Source organism: Bubalus bubalis, chromosome 14 (assembly GCF_019923935.1).
Source record: "Bubalus bubalis isolate 160015118507 breed Murrah chromosome 14, NDDB_SH_1, whole genome shotgun sequence".
Classification (NCBI taxonomy): domain Eukaryota; kingdom Metazoa; phylum Chordata; class Mammalia; order Artiodactyla; family Bovidae; genus Bubalus; species Bubalus bubalis.
In genome coordinates, this window is record NC_059170.1 from 41,738,691 (window position 1) to 41,756,328 (window position 17,638).

General features: G+C 50.0%; 1 protein-coding gene across 1 annotated transcript; it reads left to right on the forward strand.

Moving 5' to 3' along the window:
- The first annotated feature begins 7,957 nt into the window (after positions 1-7,957).
- Positions 7,958-11,898, forward strand: LOC102403789 (cystatin-C). The gene is made up of 3 exons (XM_006062794.4): positions 7,958-8,281; positions 10,687-10,800; positions 11,594-11,898. Exons 1-3 carry the CDS (start codon positions 8,036-8,038, stop codon positions 11,672-11,674), a joined length of 441 nt encoding a protein of 146 aa, XP_006062856.2. The 5' UTR covers positions 7,958-8,035; the 3' UTR covers positions 11,675-11,898.
- The last annotated feature ends 5,740 nt before the right edge of the window (positions 11,899-17,638 follow it).

The window sequence follows — 17,638 nt, forward strand, 5'->3', positions numbered from 1 at the left end:
TTTGAGAGGATTCTCTTCTCCCACATTAAGGACAGGTCAGCCTCAGACTGCTGGGCTTGCTCTGGCCTCTTCTATGGGGGCTGTTGGCAGCCTTCATCCTGAGCATCCTGGTGCCCTACTGCTGTGGCATCAACCCCTAGCAGAGCCCTAAATACTTTGCCCACATTGGCATATGTTTAGAAGCATCCCTGAGTCTCCCGGAGCGTGAGGGTAGGAAGGGGGCACTGTGGGGAAGTGTGTGTAAGGGACGCCAGAGCTCCACCCCAGAGAACCTATGCCTCCATAAGAGAGGTTTCCAACCTTTCCATGATAAGATGCCATAAAACCCAGGACTTGCTCAGTCCAAGCTACCTCTGTGGTGGTGGTGGTTTTAGTTGCTAAGTCGTGTCTGACTCTTTGTGACCCCATAAACTGTAGCCCGCCAGGCTTCTCAGTCCATGGAATTTTTCAGGCAAGAATACTGGAGTGGGTTGCCATTTCCTCCTCCAGGGGATCTTACCAACCCAGGAATCCAACCTGGATTTACTACTTGGCAGGCAGATTCTTTACCACTGAGCCACCTGGCAAGCCCAGGCAAGCCCACTCTTCAAACACCAGGTTTTAATTATTCAAAAGCCCCAGTGCTGAGAATCTCAACTCTTAGCTACTTGATGTGGTCACTTACACTTTGGGGGAATGTTTTATGCACTTGGCCATGTATTTATTAAAGTGTTACTTCATATCCACTTATGATTGCTTACTGATTTTAGAGAACTTCTGCCACTCTCTCGCCTTAATTCCTCACTCTGCTAACTCAGATCATGAGATCAGCAGTCACACACACAGTTTTGTGGAAATATGACTGGTTTGTCCTTCACCCGGCAGAAGGACACATACTCATCTCCTGTGCAGACGTGCGCCCCTCCACGCTGCACCTGATGGTTGAGTGCCAGAACCCCCTATCTCAACTTCAGTTTGCTCTTTCTCTCTGGGTTCCTGCTTTATCCCAGGAGCCACAGGTCACAGACCCCAAGCCATGGGCTGCTCATTTTTAAAAAATTTTTTGGAGGATTATTGCTTTACAATGTTGTGTTAGTTTCTGCTGTACAACAAAATGAATCTTCTATGTGCATACATATGTCCCCTCTCTCTTGGACTTCCCTCCACTCCTCCTATCCCCCCGTCTAGGTCATCAGGAGCACCGAGCTGAGCTCCCTGTGCTATACAGCAGCTTCTCACTAGCTATCTAATTTACACTTGGTAGTGTATATATCTCAATGCTACTCTCGCAATTCATCCCACCCTCCCCTTTGGCCTCTGTGTCCACAAGTCCATTTTCTACATCTGGGTCTCTATTCCTGCCCTGGAACTAGGTTCATCTGTACCATTTTTCTAGATTCCATAAGTATGTTGGTTGCTCAGTCATGTCTGACTCTTTGTGACCCCATGGACTGTGGCCTGCCAGGCTCTTCTGTCCATGGAATTCTCCAGGCAAGAATACTGGAGTGGGTAACCAGTCCCTTCTTCAGAGGATCTTCCTGACCCAGGGATCAAACCCAGGTCTCCTACATTGCAGGCAGATTCTTTACCACCAGAGGCACCAGGAAAGACCTAGATTCTATATGCATGAGTTAGTATATTTGTTTTTCTCTTTCTGACTTACTTCATTCTATGTGACAGACCCTAGGTCCATCTACGACTCTACAAATGACCCAATTTCCTTCCTTTTATGGCTGAGTAGTATTCCATTGTATATATGTACCACATCTTCTTTATCCACTCAGCTGTTGGACGCTTAGGTTGTTACCGTGTCCCGGCTATCGCAAATAGTGCTGCAAGGAACACTGGGATTGGGATCCACATGTCCTATTAATTATAGTTTTCTCAGGATATATGCCCAGTAGTGGGATTGTTAGGTCATACCACAGTTCTAATTTTAGTTTTTCAAGGAACCTTCATACTGTTCTCCACAGTCGTCATTTCAATTTACATTCCCACCAACAGTGTAAGAGTGATGGGTGCTCTGCCATCTTTACCCATGCTTACACATCCCACCAAAGCCTGCCCATGTCTGTGTTCCTGACCCTAGTCCCTACGGTTAACAAAGCGGCTGGCCTCGCCACACTTCTGATATTTTCCAAGGTCACCCTTACAGCTAGAGGAGAAGCCCAGCCTTCTCTGCCTCATCAGACTGTCGTACAGGCCACTCTGGCAGTTCTGTGGGCACCCCTTTCTGGGATAAGAGATGTCTCTGTATCAAAATGCCTATCACCAGTGTAACTGACCTCCAGCCACACAGGTCAGCATTCAGGCTGCCCCAACACATTCACACCCACCACCATGCTCCCATATTCTCTGCTGCCCTGCACCTCCTCCCTGACGACGACACAGATGGGAGGACCCTGTCTGTCTCTAGTTAGCACACCTCCTGAGGCGGCAGCCCCAGTGCCTGCGAGGTGGGAGACCCTGGTGAGGACCAGTTCCTGCCCTTAAAAGACAGTCACGCCACTCAGAAGCGTGGGCCATGGCGGCCCACTCTCCCCTTTGTGGAGTTCCCCTCTCTTCTAGTTAACTGAGAAAGCACTTCCTCTCTCTTCATTTCAGTTAAGTCGCTCAGTCGTGTCCGACTCTTTGCGACCCCATGAATCGCAGCACACCAGGTCTCCCTGTCCATCACCAACTCCCGGAGTTCACCCAGACTCACATCCATCGAGTCAGTGATGCCATCCAGCCATCTCATCCTCTGTCGTCCCCTTCTCCTCCTGCCCCCAATCCCTCCCAGCATCAGAGTCTTTTCCAATGAGTCAACTCTTTGCATGAGGTGGCCAAAGTACTGGAGTTTCAGCTTTAGCATCATTTCTTCCAAAGAAATCCCAGGGCTGATCTCCTTCAGAATGGACTGGTTGGATCTCCTTGCAGTCCAAGGGACTCTCAAGAGTCTTCTCCAACACCACAGTTCAAAAGCATCAATTCTTCAGTGCTCAGCCTTCTTCACAGTCCAACTCTCACATCCATACATGACCACAGGAAAAACCATAGCCTTGACTAGACGAACCTTTGTTGGCAAAGTAATGTCTCTGCTTTTGAATATGCTATCTAGGTTGGTCATAACTTTCCTTCCAAGGAGTAAGTGTCTTTTAATTTCATGGCTGCAGTCACCATCTGCAATGATTTTGGAGCCCCAAAAAATAAAGTCTGATGCTGTTTCCACTGTTTCCGCATCTATTTCCCATGAAGTGGTGGGACCGGATGCCATGATCATCGTTTTCTGAATGTTGAGCTTTAAGCCAACATTTTCATTCTCCACTTTCAAAAAGAGGCTTTTTAGTTCCTCTTCACTTTCTGCCATAAGGGTGGTGTCATCTGCATATCTGAGGTTATTGATATTTCTCCTGGCAATCTTGATTCCAGCTTGTGTTTCTTCCAGTCCAGTGTTTCTCATGATGTACTCTGCATATAAGTTAAATAAGCAGGGTGACAATATACAGCCTTGACGTACTCCTTTTCCTATTTGGAACCAGTCTGTTGTTCCATGTCCAGTTCTAACTGTTGCTTCCTAACCTGCATACAAATTTCTCAAGAGGCAGGTCAGGTGGTCTGGGATTCCCATCTCTTTCAGAATTTTCCACAGTTGATTGTGATCCACACAGTCAAAGGCTTTGGCATAGTCAATAAAGCAGAAATAGATGTTTTTCTGGAACTCTCTTGCTTTTTCCATGATCCAGCGGATGTTGGGAATTTGATCTCTGGTTCCTCTGCCTTTTCTAAAACCAGCTTGAACATCAGGAAGTTCACGGTTCACATATTGCTGAAGCCTGGCTTGGAGAATTTTGAGCATTACTTTACTAACGTGTGAGATGAGTGCAATTGTGAGGTAGTTTGAGCATTCTTTGGTATTGCCTTTCTTTGGGATTGGAATGAAAACTGACCTTTTCCAGTCCTGTGGCCACTGCTGAGTTTTCCAAATGTGCTGGCATATTGAGTGCAGTGCTTTCACAGCATCATCTTTCAGGATTTGGAATAGCTCAACTGGAATTCCATCACCTCCACTAGCTTTGTTCATAGTGATGATTTCTAAGGCCCACTTGACTTCACATTCCAGGATGTCTGGCTCTAGGTCAGTGATCACACCATCGTGATTATCTGGGTCGTGAAGATCTTTTTTGTACAGTTCTTCTGTGTATTCTTGCTACCTCTTCTTAATATCTTCTGCTTCTCTTAGGTCCATACCATTTCTGTCCTTTATCGAGCCCATCTTTGCATGAAATATTCCCTTGGTATCTCTAATTTTCTTGAAGAGAGCTCTAGTCTTTCCCATTCTGTTGTTTTCCTCTATTTCTTGGCATTGATCACTGAGGCTTTCTTATCTCTTCTTGCTATTCTTTGGAACTCTGCATTCATATGCTTATATCTTTCCTTTTCTCCTTTGCTTTTCACTCCTCTTTCTTACTGTACTGCAAAGGCAACCCTTCTTCACTTAGTGGGCGCCATAACTCTTTCAGAGGCCCCTGGGCTTCCCAGGCGGTGCAGGGATAAAGAATTTGCCTGCAGTGCGGGAGACCTGGGTTTGATCCCTGGGTGAGGAAGATCCCCTGGAGAAGGGAACGGCAACCGCCTCTGGTATTCTTGCCTGGAAAATTCCATGGACAGAGGAGCCTGGCGGACTACAGTCCATGGAGTTGCAAAGAGTCAGACACAACTGAGCACACACACACACACACACACACACACACACACACACCTGAGTTAGAGCAGGGAGAGATGGGGAGGGGGCAGAAGACACCACCCCTAATGTGCCACCATGGCAGGTGGGGTATTTTGAACTGAAGGAATCAAGATCCGGCAGCCTCAGGAAAAGCTTTTACCTCCTCTGAATTGCCAAAAGGAATTTAGATACCAGAGAGACATATTTATCTGAAAGAGCAATCTGTGCCGTAGGGCTGACATCAGATCCCCAAGCACCTGCTCATCTCATCTTCCCATGAATCACCCCTGCTCTACTTGAAGTCCCAGCCCCCCATTCCTTTCCTTAGGTCAAAGTGGCTTATAAGCTTCAACTGCCTGACTGCCTTTGTGTCTTTCCTTTATGGGGTTTCTAAATGTATACAGTTAAATGTATTTTTCTCTTGTTAATCTGTTTTATGGCAATTTAATTATTAGACCAGCCAAAGAACCTAGAAAGGTATAAGGAAAAATTTCCCGCCCCCTACAGTTATAACTGGGCCTCAAGACAACAGGGTCTCAGAAATACTGAACATAAATATTCACTGTTAATACCATTCTGGATTTCATGCCAGATTCCTTCTGGTCCAGCCCTAAGGCCACAGTGGCTGTGGGCTGATGCTCACTGACCATTGCCTTGACCACTCCTGGGAGAGTCCTCCTCTGGATGTGCGCCACAGGCCCAGAGGCCACCTGGTATTTCTGCCACCATGTCTTTAGGTCATTGGTTACTGGGTCATCTTCGGGCACACAGGGTACAGGTTAGAGAACAGCGTTTCCCCCAACTCCCAGGGCCATTCTCCAGCCTGGATCTGCACGGTCCTGGACTAAATGATCTGGCAGCCCAATCAATACCCAACTGACCACATCCTCTCAGTCTGGGAAGAAAGAGAACCAACAACTAGGTTAACACAGTAAGGAGGCTCAAAAATTGCTTGTATATGTTGAGATAATGTTTTAGATATATTGGGTTAAATAAAAAGTATTGTTTTTATAAGTCTGTATGCTCAAAACCCAGAGGAACACACTGCATGAGGCCATTTGTGGAAAGTTCAAGAACAGGCAAGGCCTCAGTCCACAGAGACAGGGGTGTGCATCATCCAAGTCTAGGGGCGAGCAAGAGATTGACCACAGAGAGGTAGGAGGAAACAGGCTAATGGAAGTGTTCTAGAGCTTGGAGGGGAAGTAATACCAATGTATGCATTTGCTAAAATTCCTGTCTGGACACATAAAATAAGGCATTTATCGTGTGTGCGTCATACCTCATTCAAGTTGATTTTTAAGAATCAAGCGTTTTCCAAGCAGTGGACAGAGGACCAGGGCCAGTGCTGTGCCTCTCTGAGGAGAGGAGCGAGAGCAGCCCTCAGGCTTCCAGCCATTCCCTCAGGGGCTGGCCTTCCCACACCCACGAGGAAGGGTCCCCCCACCCACGGTTTAGGCTGCACCCAGCTGTCAGGGTGAGCTTCCGGGTCATTCCCTTCCCTGCTTAAACACCAGCAGTCTCTTGTCCCTAGAGCAGAGTGGCCCAGCCTCACCCCAGGGCCTTTGCACTGGCTCTTCCTTTGCCTGAGGTGTTCTTCCTCTGTGTCGGCAGGACTTCTTGCCCTTTAGGCAGGTTTTAGCCCAAATGTCTGTCCTCTCAGAGGCCTCCCTGACCAGCATCCAGGGCACCCATGTCTATTTCATCCTTCACTTCCAACACAACCCCCCATCACCCCTTGATCTTAATCCCTGATCACTGACCCCATCCCCACCCCACCCCTCTAAAGCTGGGCCAGGCAAGACCACAGTTCCTCTGGGAGATGAGGCCTACTGGCCTTGACATCTGCTCCAAGGGTAAAATGTACACACACAGAAGAGTGTAAAAGTTGTCATTCACAATTGCTTGTATATGTTGAAATAACATTTTGGATATATTGAGTTAAATAAAAAGCATTGTTATTATACATTTTTTTCTTTTTACATTAAAAAAATTTGTTCATTTATTATAATTGGAGGCTAATTACTTTACAATTTGTAGTGATTTTTGCCATACATTGACATGAATCAGTCATGGGTGTACATGTGTCCCCCATCCTGAACACCCTTTCCACCTCCCCATCCCATCCCTCTGGGTTGTCCCAGTGCACTGGCTTTGAGTGCCCTGTTTCATGCATCAAACTTGGACTGGCAATCTATTTCACATATGGTAATATACATGTTTCAATGCTATTCTCTCAAATCATCCCACCCTCTCCTTCTGCTACAGAGTCCAAAAGTCTGTTCTTTATATCTGTGTCTCTTTTGCTGTCTCGCATATAGGTTCGACCGTTACCATCTTACACTTTTTAATGTGTCTCCTAGAAAATGTAGTTATGCATGGGTTAAGCGGGGGCTTAACCCTCGGTCAAGCGGGGGCTCTACTGCCTCAAGAGTCCCCCGCCCCCAGCTACAGGCCCCAGACACCCTGGCCAGGGAGAGGCCCCAGAGAGGTGTATGGTTGAATAATTAAACGAGTTGTGAGAAAGAGAACCCGATGAGCTTCTGTGGGGAAGAACTTCCCGAGACAGGGCGCAACCAAGGTCTTCCTCCCGCTGCCTCGGAAACCTCAGCCGTGCTCTCTGTGGACTCCTAGACGCGGAGCAGGCGCCCGAAAGGCCAGGAGGCCGAGACGCCCTCTCAGACCAGGAGACAGAGCTCGGGTGCACAGGTTTCGACGGCCCGGTGCGGGGACATCCTCTGAAAGACCGCGGTGAGCCGGCTCGAGGAGCGCCGGAGCACAAGATCAGGACTCGGGGACAGGCTGGGGGCGGATGCGGAATCACGGGAGGAGGGCGGGGCTGGGGAGGAGCGGGCAGAGTTGGAGCAGACAGGGTCGAGGGCGTGGGGCTAGGGTGGAGGCCGTGGGCGGGGCAACTGGGCGGAAGAGGCGGGCCAAGTGGGAGGGGGCAGGGCGGGTGGGGAGGAGGGCGGGACTGGGAGAGTGGGCGGGGTCTGACGGACCAAGCATCCCGGGAGGGGCAACGGGGCGGAAGAGGCAGGGCCAAGCGGGAGCGGGCGAGGCGGTCCGCCACAGCCCAGGAGTAAAGGCGTTGCGGCCGGCGGGGAGGATGGGGACCAAGGGAGGAGGGCGCGACTGGGAAAGAGTGGGCGGGGTCGGGAGAACGGTAACTCCGGGAGGGGCGGGGCTAGGGCGGAGAACGTGGGCGGGGCAACGGGGCGGAAGAGGCGAGGCCAAGTGGAAGGGGGCGGGGCGGTCCACCACGGCCCGGTTATAAAGGCGCCGCGGCCCGCGGGGTGATGCTAGCACCCGCGGATCGCCCTTCGACTGCAGTCTTTTTGCATCCGAGAGACCATGGTGGGCTCCCCGCGCGCCCCACTGCTCCTGCTGGCCTCCCTGATCGTCGCCCTGGCCCTGGCCGTGAGCCCCGCGGCCGCTCAGGGCCCTAGGAAGGGTCGCCTGCTGGGCGGCCTGATGGAGGCGGACGTCAACGAGGAGGGCGTGCAAGAGGCGCTGTCCTTTGCGGTCAGCGAGTTCAACAAGCGGAGCAACGACGCTTACCAGAGCCGCGTGATGCGCGTGGTGCGCGCCCGCAAGCAGGTGCGTCCGCCGGGGCAGGGTGCGGAGATCAGGGGCCGCAAGTCAGGCCTCAGGGTAGGGGTGCGGGCACTTTGCCGAAGCCCGGCCCCCGGAGGGCGAGGCCTGCGCGCAGTCACCAGCCCCGCCCGGGGGCCCCCGAGCTTGCGCGGGAGGGCAGCCCCCAGCACCTAGAGGCCCTGGGAATCGACAAGGATGCAATTGCGCTTCTCACCCGGGCGCGGGCCCCGGCCTTTCCCGGCGCCTGCAACCCTTCGCGGGACTGGCCAGCTTGCTAGGTAGGCGTTGGGGTCACTGGGTCCCGAGGTTCATCGCGAGCTGTCAACTAAATGACCACAGACGAAGGAAAACTCACACCTGACTGCCCATTGAGTGATTCTTTAAGCACCTTTTCCTTTTAGCTTTTTATTTTGACACAATTTCAGACTTAAAGAGCAGTTTCAGAAACAGTACCTAGCATAGAATCACTGTAGATTCTTCACCCAGATGCCCTAACTGTTGAAAAGTTGCCGTATTTGCTTGATCCACCTCTTCCCCACGTACCTGTGTGTAGGGATGTACATATATGCATTTATTTTCTGAAGTTTTTGAAGGTGAACACTTCTGTGTATATTTCGTAAAAACAGGCATTTTCTTCCATAACCACAATACAATTTTGAAAATCAGATATCAACCCTGACACTTTGATACACAGGTCTTATTCAGATGTCACTGACATCCCACTGTGTCCGTTACAGCCAAGGATATTCCCGGGCCCCCCACCTCAGCCTCTGTCCTGTGATCTCCTTTACTCTGGGGCAGCTGCCGGTCTGTCTCATGACCTTGGCGTTGCTTCTGAAGTGTCTGCCAGTCATGGCTCAGATGGTCACTGGGTCTGGGTTTTGCTTGATGTTTCCTCAAACTGAGCCTTGAGTCACACAGAAGAGTGAGTTCCTCTGAGCCTCCTCTCCGCAAGTGCCACTGAACACACCTGGCCTCCCGTGGTCCTCTCATCATCGCTCAGTGACATGGGGGTCAGACACGCCAAACACCCTCCTTGCAGGGGGCCTGGCTGCTCTCCAGAGAACCCGGAGGTTATCAGCAAACAGATGAGTTCATGAGTGGGCCCTGTGGTCTCAGGTGTGTCCCACGGCAGGGGGCCTGGCCTAAGAAAACAGGCTCATGGACTGTGGTTCATCCACATGTCCTGTCCATAGGAGCAGTCTCTGGGCTGTGACGTCACACCCCCACCCTGAGATGGACACACCGTTGCTGACAGCCTGACCTCTGCCTGGGGTTCTGGCCAGAGAGGAGCCTGTTGTCAGAGTTGGGAAGAGGGCAGGAGGGAGAATTAGGAAAGGCTACAGGGCTTTGCACTGGTCCTTGAAAGAAGGCTAGAGTTGAGACCATCTAGCCTACGTCCTCTTGGAGGGTGGGTTGCAGCCACACAAGCAGCGGAAGTGTGGTCCTGCCTGCCAGCCTCAGGGCTTCCTGCTACCTTCTCCTGAAACCACTGGAGATGGGTCAGGGCCACAGCCATCTCTCCTCCCGTGGCAGTGGGCTGATGCCGTTCCCTGTGAATGGGACTGCTCTCCCCACTTGCCAGGTCCCCTCCAGCCTGCTCCTCTCCAGGGTGACACTAGCTCCTTGGCCATATGGGAAAGTGACAGCAGAAAGGGATCATGGTTCCACGAGGTGGGACTTGGAGCCCGGTCCCTGCCCCTCATGCTTCTGCAAGTTCTAACCAGGCATGTCTCGAGTGCCTGTGTGAGGCTAGAGTTCACATCTCTCCTGTAACCTCAAGTGTAAAAGACCCAGAGGATGTGACACGCTGTCAGAAGTCACACTTAAGAGGAAGGCATGCCAGGCAGTCTTCTATTGGCCTGAACATCCGTGAATGTGAAGCTCTTGGTTCCCCCTCTCCAAGAGGGAGTGAATAAACCTGGACTACAAACAGGGAATGGGATGCCATGGGCTCCACACTGGGGACTGAAGCTCCGCTAAAGGAATCACCAGGCAGCAGCCTTCCTGTGGGTGCGGCGTGGGCTATGGCTGCACCTTGTGCTCAGTCCCCGCCCTGGCCTGGGGCGCAGGTCAGTTGCTTGTCCGCACCCTGGCTGGCTCCTCAAAGCTGTGCCTTCTGTTCCTGGACCTGGTTAGCATGTTGGCCTGTGGATTCCCCTTTATGGGTCCCTGTGGGAGACTCCTGGTTGGAGCAGCTGGTAAAGAAGTTCCAGGGAGGGCCTGGGATACAGGGGTTGTCGAGAGGCCACTGTGCTTCCAGGGTGTGGCCCTGGCAACTTGTGGCCATGGACTTGGGGTGTGGTGGGAGGAATGTAACCGCGTGTGTGTGTGTGTGTGTGAGTGTGTGTGTGTGCATGTTCACAGTCACAGGGTGTGCTAACTGTGTCTGCTCTCTGCATATCCAGGTCGTGTCGGGGATGAACTATTTCTTGGACGTGGAGCTTGGCCGGACTACATGTACCAAGTCCCAGGCCAACTTAGACAGCTGTCCCTTCCATAACCAGCCGCACCTGAAGAGGGTATGTGTCTGCTGGGGGCAAGGATGGGGGTGCCCTTGGGGACACGTCACAGCTGTGGCTGGGGGTGTGATGGGGAAGGGTGGATGTGTGCACATGACTGCTGTGTGTCTATAGGGGGTTTCCACTGGGGAATTGGGGCACCGTGTGTTTTGGGGGTTGTTATCTGCTAGATGGAGGACACAGCTGGGGGTGTTTGCTAGGGAGCAAGAAAGGGCCCTTTAATCCCATCCTTGTCCCCCACCCCCACCCCAGATAGATTAGAAGGCTTTAGAGGCTTGTAAAGGCCTCCCAGGTGGCACCAGTGGAAAAGAACCCACCTGCCAATGCAGGAGACATAAGAGATGGGGGTTCGGTCCATGGGTCAGGAAGATGCCCTGGAGGAGAACATGGCAGCCCACTCCAGTATTCTTGCCTGGAGAATCCCAGGACAGGAGAGCCTGGTGGGCTACAATCCATAGGGTCTCAAGGTTGGACACAACTGAAGCAGCTTAATGCGTATGCACGCAGAGGCCTGAACCGTGCTGAAACCCTGAGATGCTGCCCACTTGCCAAAGCCCAGGTTCTCCCGGGGGCTTGGCTGGTTCTTGGGGGTCTTGGCCTCAGGGAGGGCTGCACTTCTTGGTCACCCTTCCCAGGCCCCACCTCTGCAGGGGTTTCCTGGACCTGTATGCCAGCCTCTGGGTCCTCCCTCTGGACCTGTCTCAGTGCCAGCGCTCTGGGGAGGGGGGCTGGGGGGTGCACCTCAGTCTTGAACTGTAACCCTGACCCACTGTTCCCCTCTTTCCTTTCACAGGAAAAGCTGTGCTCCTTCCAGGTTTACGTCGTCCCGTGGATGAACACCATCAACCTGGTGAAGTTTAGCTGCCAGGATTAACGGGCAGGCCACTGACCGCCTCTCACTCACGCTCCTGCAGAGCGCCCACACTTGTGGTGGGTGACTGCCTACTGGCCGTGCCTTCCCCATGCCGCCCCTGCAGACACAGGCTCCTTGGGCATTGTCTGATCTGCCAGGGGACTCTAACTCGTTTCTTTCTTCTAATTGCTTTCCAAGTACACGGTGCTCTGCTATTTTACTCAATAAAAAAGTAACAGCAGCTACTCGTTGAGTTGCTCACTGTCTCAGAAGGTTGAGAAGGAAGGGTCGACGCTGTTACTTTACCCCTCTCACTGGCTCTGAGGGCAGGCAGGGGGCAGGGAGCGGACACGGCTGGGAGCTGGACCTTCAGCTTCGGTGACTTCTGATGGTCAGACAGGGGAGAGCAGGGGACCTGAGCTACTGACCCCAGAGACTTGGCTGCTGTGTTTGCAAAATGTCGGACCATGCACTGGGGCTGGACAGGAGGGCCGGGGAGTGTAATGGAGCCCAAGGCGTGGGCCACCCTCTGAGGAGCTGCGCATGTGCTGAGCTGATCAGATGGCTCGGATGACTCACTGGTCATTTTCCCTAGAAGCAAAATAAGGAGTGGCTTATGTCATCCTCTTTCCACAACAACTCTGGGCACCTACCAAAAGACAAAGCTTAAAAATATGTGTAACTGATGGAAATGGGGTGGGAGGAGTACCCATCAGAATCAAGGTCAGTGAAGGTTGGAATTGAGAGTGAAGTAGGAGAGCTTCCTGGATACGTTTCAGGAGCTGTGGAATCTATAGGGATTTTACTCATTCACACCCCTCCCGCCCTTCTCTGGGCTCCCAGGTGAAACGAGTCTTAGCACAGCTTGCCACGGAAGGCTTGTAGAACTTAAGACACACAGTGGACTTTCTTCTTTTCCTAAGGAGTGTTTAATCAGTAGGAGATGTCACCTGTCAGTATCACCATCACTGGGCAGCAGAGTGGATATTTAGTGCCCCCAGCTGGGAATGGTCCAGTCCTGCTCCCCACCCCCGGCACTGCCCTCATGTTGACCATTCACCCCAAGGGTGACGCTTCTTCACAGGCTGCCCTCCCAGAGGCTGTTTCCAGATACCTGCCACGCTCAGGGCAACGTTGACCAGCCCTCCTGTTGTGCCACGGTGTCCACAGAAGGCAAAGTGACAAACAGGACTCACACAGGTGGCTCTGATGCCACCCTAGATGCCATGGTGCACCTGCAGAACTAGAACTAGGATGCCAGGAAGAGGTGGGGACCATTCCCTCCCTCCTGCTGCTCCCTGACTCACAGGGCCCCAGGGGCCTCCCCTGTCTCTATCTTCATGTGGTGCATAGCAGAGCTTTCTCACCCCAGATGGGACTTAACAAAAGGGCTTTGGAATTCAAGGAGTGAAAGGTTGCCCACAGGCCTTGAACTGGCCAGATCTGGACCTGGGGCTGGCCCCTACAGGGAGTTGCGGGACTTGTGGACATGGAAGTGAAGGCTGGGGCAGCCTCCCTGCAGAGGCTCTCCTGGGTGGAAAATCTTGACTTTCCACAAGTCAGCCAGCATCCAGGCTGACTTCCCATAAAGTCATCCCTTTGTGATGCTTCCAATGCCCTGTTCCTGTGGAAGTCGGGGTGGTCGGGTCAGGGTGTGCTTCGCCTGGCTCACCTGTCTTCACCCAGCCCCCTGTTGTGCAGCCCACACTTCAGGGTTCAGGTTAGCACCACCCCAAGTCCCCAGGGAGTAGGTGGGACTGTGGGTGGGGTGGGGTCACCCAGAAGGTTCGCTGATCAGGAGGCCACCCAGACCAGTGTGTCTAGGGAGGAAACGCAGCTCCTGCCACATTCATCTGCATGGTTGTACTTTTAGGCTTATTTATTTTAAACATAAATAAAAGTGCGGCTAAAAAGCAGGATTCAACTGAGTGAATTTGAAAGTCTTGATTTCACCCAAGGGCTCATGAATCTGGTAGCATTTCATGGAGGGACACGAGGGCATGCAGAGGAGTCCTAGAACACAAAAGCTTCTATAGAGAGGAGGATGGGCGAGGAAGTCAGCAAAAAATAATGTGTGTGTGTGTGAGTGGGAGGGGGGTATTTTGGCCCCACATGCCAGGAAAGGGAGCAGGGAGGACATAGGTTTTACCGTGTGGGTTGCCTCTTCTTCCTCTGGACCTCCCACGTGACAGGTGACCTCATGGTGCTGAGCAGAAAATCCCATGTTGCTGATTAAGATGACATTTCTAAGGAAGGTGAGACTACAATTATGTGAGGTGTTAAGTCTAAATTTTGTATCCTGGGGTTTAGCACATGTGACACCATTTGGGGACTGTGGGTTTTCTCTTTGTGTATAATTTAAGTGAAAGTCGTCATAGAAATAGATTTAGCCAGTGCCTGGCTCCGGACGAACGCTCATTGATCTGTCTATATTTTGCCATTGTTTGGCAGACTGACACTCTTTGCATTGAGCGGTGTGTGTAGAAGCCATCCCTTGACTCTGGGTGGGCTTGTGGGCTTCCTTCCACCAAAAACTGCAGAGGAAGTGGCCCCGTGACCTCTAGGCTGCAGAGAAAGCTTCCTTCCCTGAGTTCTCTTGGACACTTGCCCTAGGGGAAGCCATGAGGAGATGCTCAGAGGAGCTCGCAGCCAAAGCTGACATCATCTGCTGCCAGGTGCCTGGGCCACCATGGATGTCCAGCCTGTCTGGACTCGCCAGGAGCTGCAGCTCTGATTGTCACCTGACTGCAGTCCCATGAGAGCCCCAAGCAAGAGAAAATGGCTGGACTTCACCTCCCAGTGTTCGAGGGATTTGTCACATGTGGTGGGTCTGGAGCTGGTGCCTGTGGGCACGGGCACAGAAGGGGTGATGCCCGGGGAAGCTGGGTAAATGTTCCACTGGCCATGTGACCTCCCAGCTCCCTGCTGTGCTGAGCTGCAGGTGTTCGGGGTGGTGGGGAGGGACCAGGGAGCTCCTTCCTTGTGGGGTCACGGGAATCCTGTGTGTTCGTGCCTGTAAACACTTAGAATGGCACACAACACATGAAGCCACTGAAGTTTTTCACATAAATGCATCTCACATCTCCAGTCAGAATGTCAACAGGTTTTAGTTTTAGATGGTGTCTTCAAAGAGTCTAACATAATTTTTTCAAATGAGGTGATTATGCTTTTTTTTTTCCTGTGGATTTTCCAAGAGCTGCTTCAAAAGACAAAGCATCGTTCCCACAGCATCAGGGGTTGCTTTCTGCATGTCAGTGGTGAATCTAGCTGGGTTCATTTTTCTGTTCCAACTACTCCATTTGAAATATAATGGTTTCATATCTGTTAGGTAAGAGTCATCCTCTCTATTCTTTCCTAAATTTTATTTTTAATATGTTATATTTATTCTTCTGGATGAAATTCCTTTGCATGTCCAAACAGATATTCTAATCCTCTCTTGTGGCTCCAGGCAGCAGCTGACACTCCCCATCAGCACTCAACACAGGGTGAACACCGACATACCCCAACTGTTCTGGACCCACACAACCCCTCTGTTTCACTTTCAGTACAGTATTCAATAAATTCCATGAGAAAGTCAACACTGTATTATAAAACGGGCTTTGCGTTAGATGGTTTTGCCCAACTGCAGGAAATGTACATGTTCTGAACACAGTTGAGGTAGTTTCCCTGGTGGCTCAGATGGTAAAGAATCCGCCTGCAGTGCGGGAGACCCAGGTTCTATCCCTGGGTGGGGAAGATCCCCTGGAGAAGAGAATGGTAATCCGCTCCAGTATTCTTGCTTGGAGAATTCCATGGACAGAGTAGCCTGGTGGGCTGTAGTCCACAGAGTGACAGAGTCGGACATGACTGAGCGACTTTCACTTTCTTTTCAGGCTGAGTTTCAACGTTTGGTAGGTTAGGTATATTAGATGCATGTTTGACTTATGATATTTTCAGCTTATAATGGGTTTACCAGGCTGTAAGCACATTGTAAGTTAAGAAGATCAGTATCTCCGTCTTGTGGATCATTTCTTGATTTATTTGACTTTAACTGGTTCATGGGGACCCCCACTCAGGAGTGTTCAAACCATGGACATTGTCTCGTTGTTAAAAATTGTCTTCGTAATACATGCATTCTCTCAAAAGCTTTAAATGCATGTGGGCAGCCATTGACTAGGCAATGGTTAGTCTCTCATGGCCTAGGATGATGAAAGAGACCAGAGGACATAGCCAGATCCTAGAACTTGAACTTGATGTTTTCTCCTGTGAACACCACACTGGGACCCAAAGATGTAATGATAACTGACTCATACTAAGGCCAATGGTTTTCATCAAACCACTAGAGCAGCCAAGAGGCTGACCAAAAGGGTGGACTGTGGAAATAAATGTCTAGGCCCAAGATGGGACTGCTCTGCTGAAGGTGCCGTGTCAGCAAACTGACCTTTCACATTCTCATAAATGCTTCCTTGGACCAGGAATGCAATATCCAATCAGTCCAACCCTACTCACCAAACCACCTCTGGCTTCATGCTTATTTCCTTGTTCCTTGATCTTTCTAAATAAAGTTAGATATGCGAGCCCAATCAGTTATGCCCTGTCTCTACATTGCTGCTTCTAATGCTCCAGAAACTCGCTCTTGACCAAAATCCCTTGAGAGGGTGTACCACTGTAACCCCTAACCCAAGGATAGCTTCCCCTTGAATAAAGGATATAAACTTGCTCCTAAATTGTTTTGATTTTGTCATTTGGCAATCCTGTGGAAGATTGCCAAATCTTCAAGATTGTCTGAGGGAAGACAACCCACAGAATGGAAGAAAACATCTGGAAATCATATATCTGATATGGAACATGTAGCCAGAATTTATAAAGAACTCTTACAACCAGTAAGAAGACAACTAATCCATTTATATAAATAAATAAGCTCCAATATTAAAAATTAAAAAATAACCCAATTAAATTTTAAAAAAGAAAAATAACTCAATTTAAAAATACCAAAGAATATGAACAGACATGTCTCCAAAAATGACATGCAAATGACCAATAGGCACATGAAGAGTGCTCATCATTAGCCACTAGGGAAATGCAAATCAAAATCAAACTGAGGTACCGCTTCACACCCACTACATGATTATAATAAGAAAGACAGACAATAAATTAGAATCTTCTTATATTGCTTGTGGGGATATAAAAAGGTACAGCTGCAAAAGGTTAAAGGTAGAGTTACCACATCATCCAGCAAGTCTACTCCTATATAAATGATGATATAAATGAAAACGTGACCATAAAAAAAAAAATACATGAATTCTTATAGCAATACTATTCATAGTATCAAAAAATAGGAAAAAAAACCCCCAAATGTCTGTCAATTGATGAACAAGTAAACAAAGTGTAGTATATCTGTACAATGACATATAATCAGACAATAAAAGGAATGAAGTCTTGATCCATGCTACCACGTGGGTGAACCCTGAAAACATTATGCTTTGAAAAAAGTCAACAACAAAACCACCACATATTGTATAATTCTGTTTATGTTAAATGGCCAAAAGAGGCAAATTTATGGAGACAGAATGGAGACTAGTGGTTGCCCAGGGCTGGGGGTGGCAGAGAGGCGGGAAGTGACTGTAATGGGTAGGGGGTTGTCTTGGAGGATAATGAAAATGTTCTAAAATTAGATAGTGGGAATAGTTGCACAATTCTATGAATATACTAAGAACCATTGAATTGTACGCACGAAATGGTTGAATTGTGCTGTTTGTGAAGTGTATCTGAATAAAGTGGTTATTGTAAAAATTCACTCTAAAGTTACAGTTTACCCAAACCAAATGTTTACTGTGTATTCTCTTTCCCATCCCAAATAACTTCTGGCCACATTTCCAAGCCTCAACAAAATTAAACAAGTACAGTCAAACAATTGTACTCTAATGACAGGTCAACCTAGAAATTTCCACCCTGACTGGACCTCTATTATCTCATTTCCTGGAAAAAAATCAAATTTAAGATTTC

Coding starts and splice junctions, on each gene's coding strand:
- LOC102403789 (XM_006062794.4), top strand. CDS start 8,036: ATGGTGGGCTCCCCGCGCGCCCCACTGCTCCTGCTGGCCTCCCTGATC. Junction 8,282..10,686: donor TGGTGCGCGCCCGCAAGCAG/GTGCGTCCGCCG, acceptor CTGCATATCCAG/GTCGTGTCGGGGATGAACTA. Junction 10,801..11,593: donor ACCAGCCGCACCTGAAGAGG/GTATGTGTCTGC, acceptor TTCCTTTCACAG/GAAAAGCTGTGCTCCTTCCA.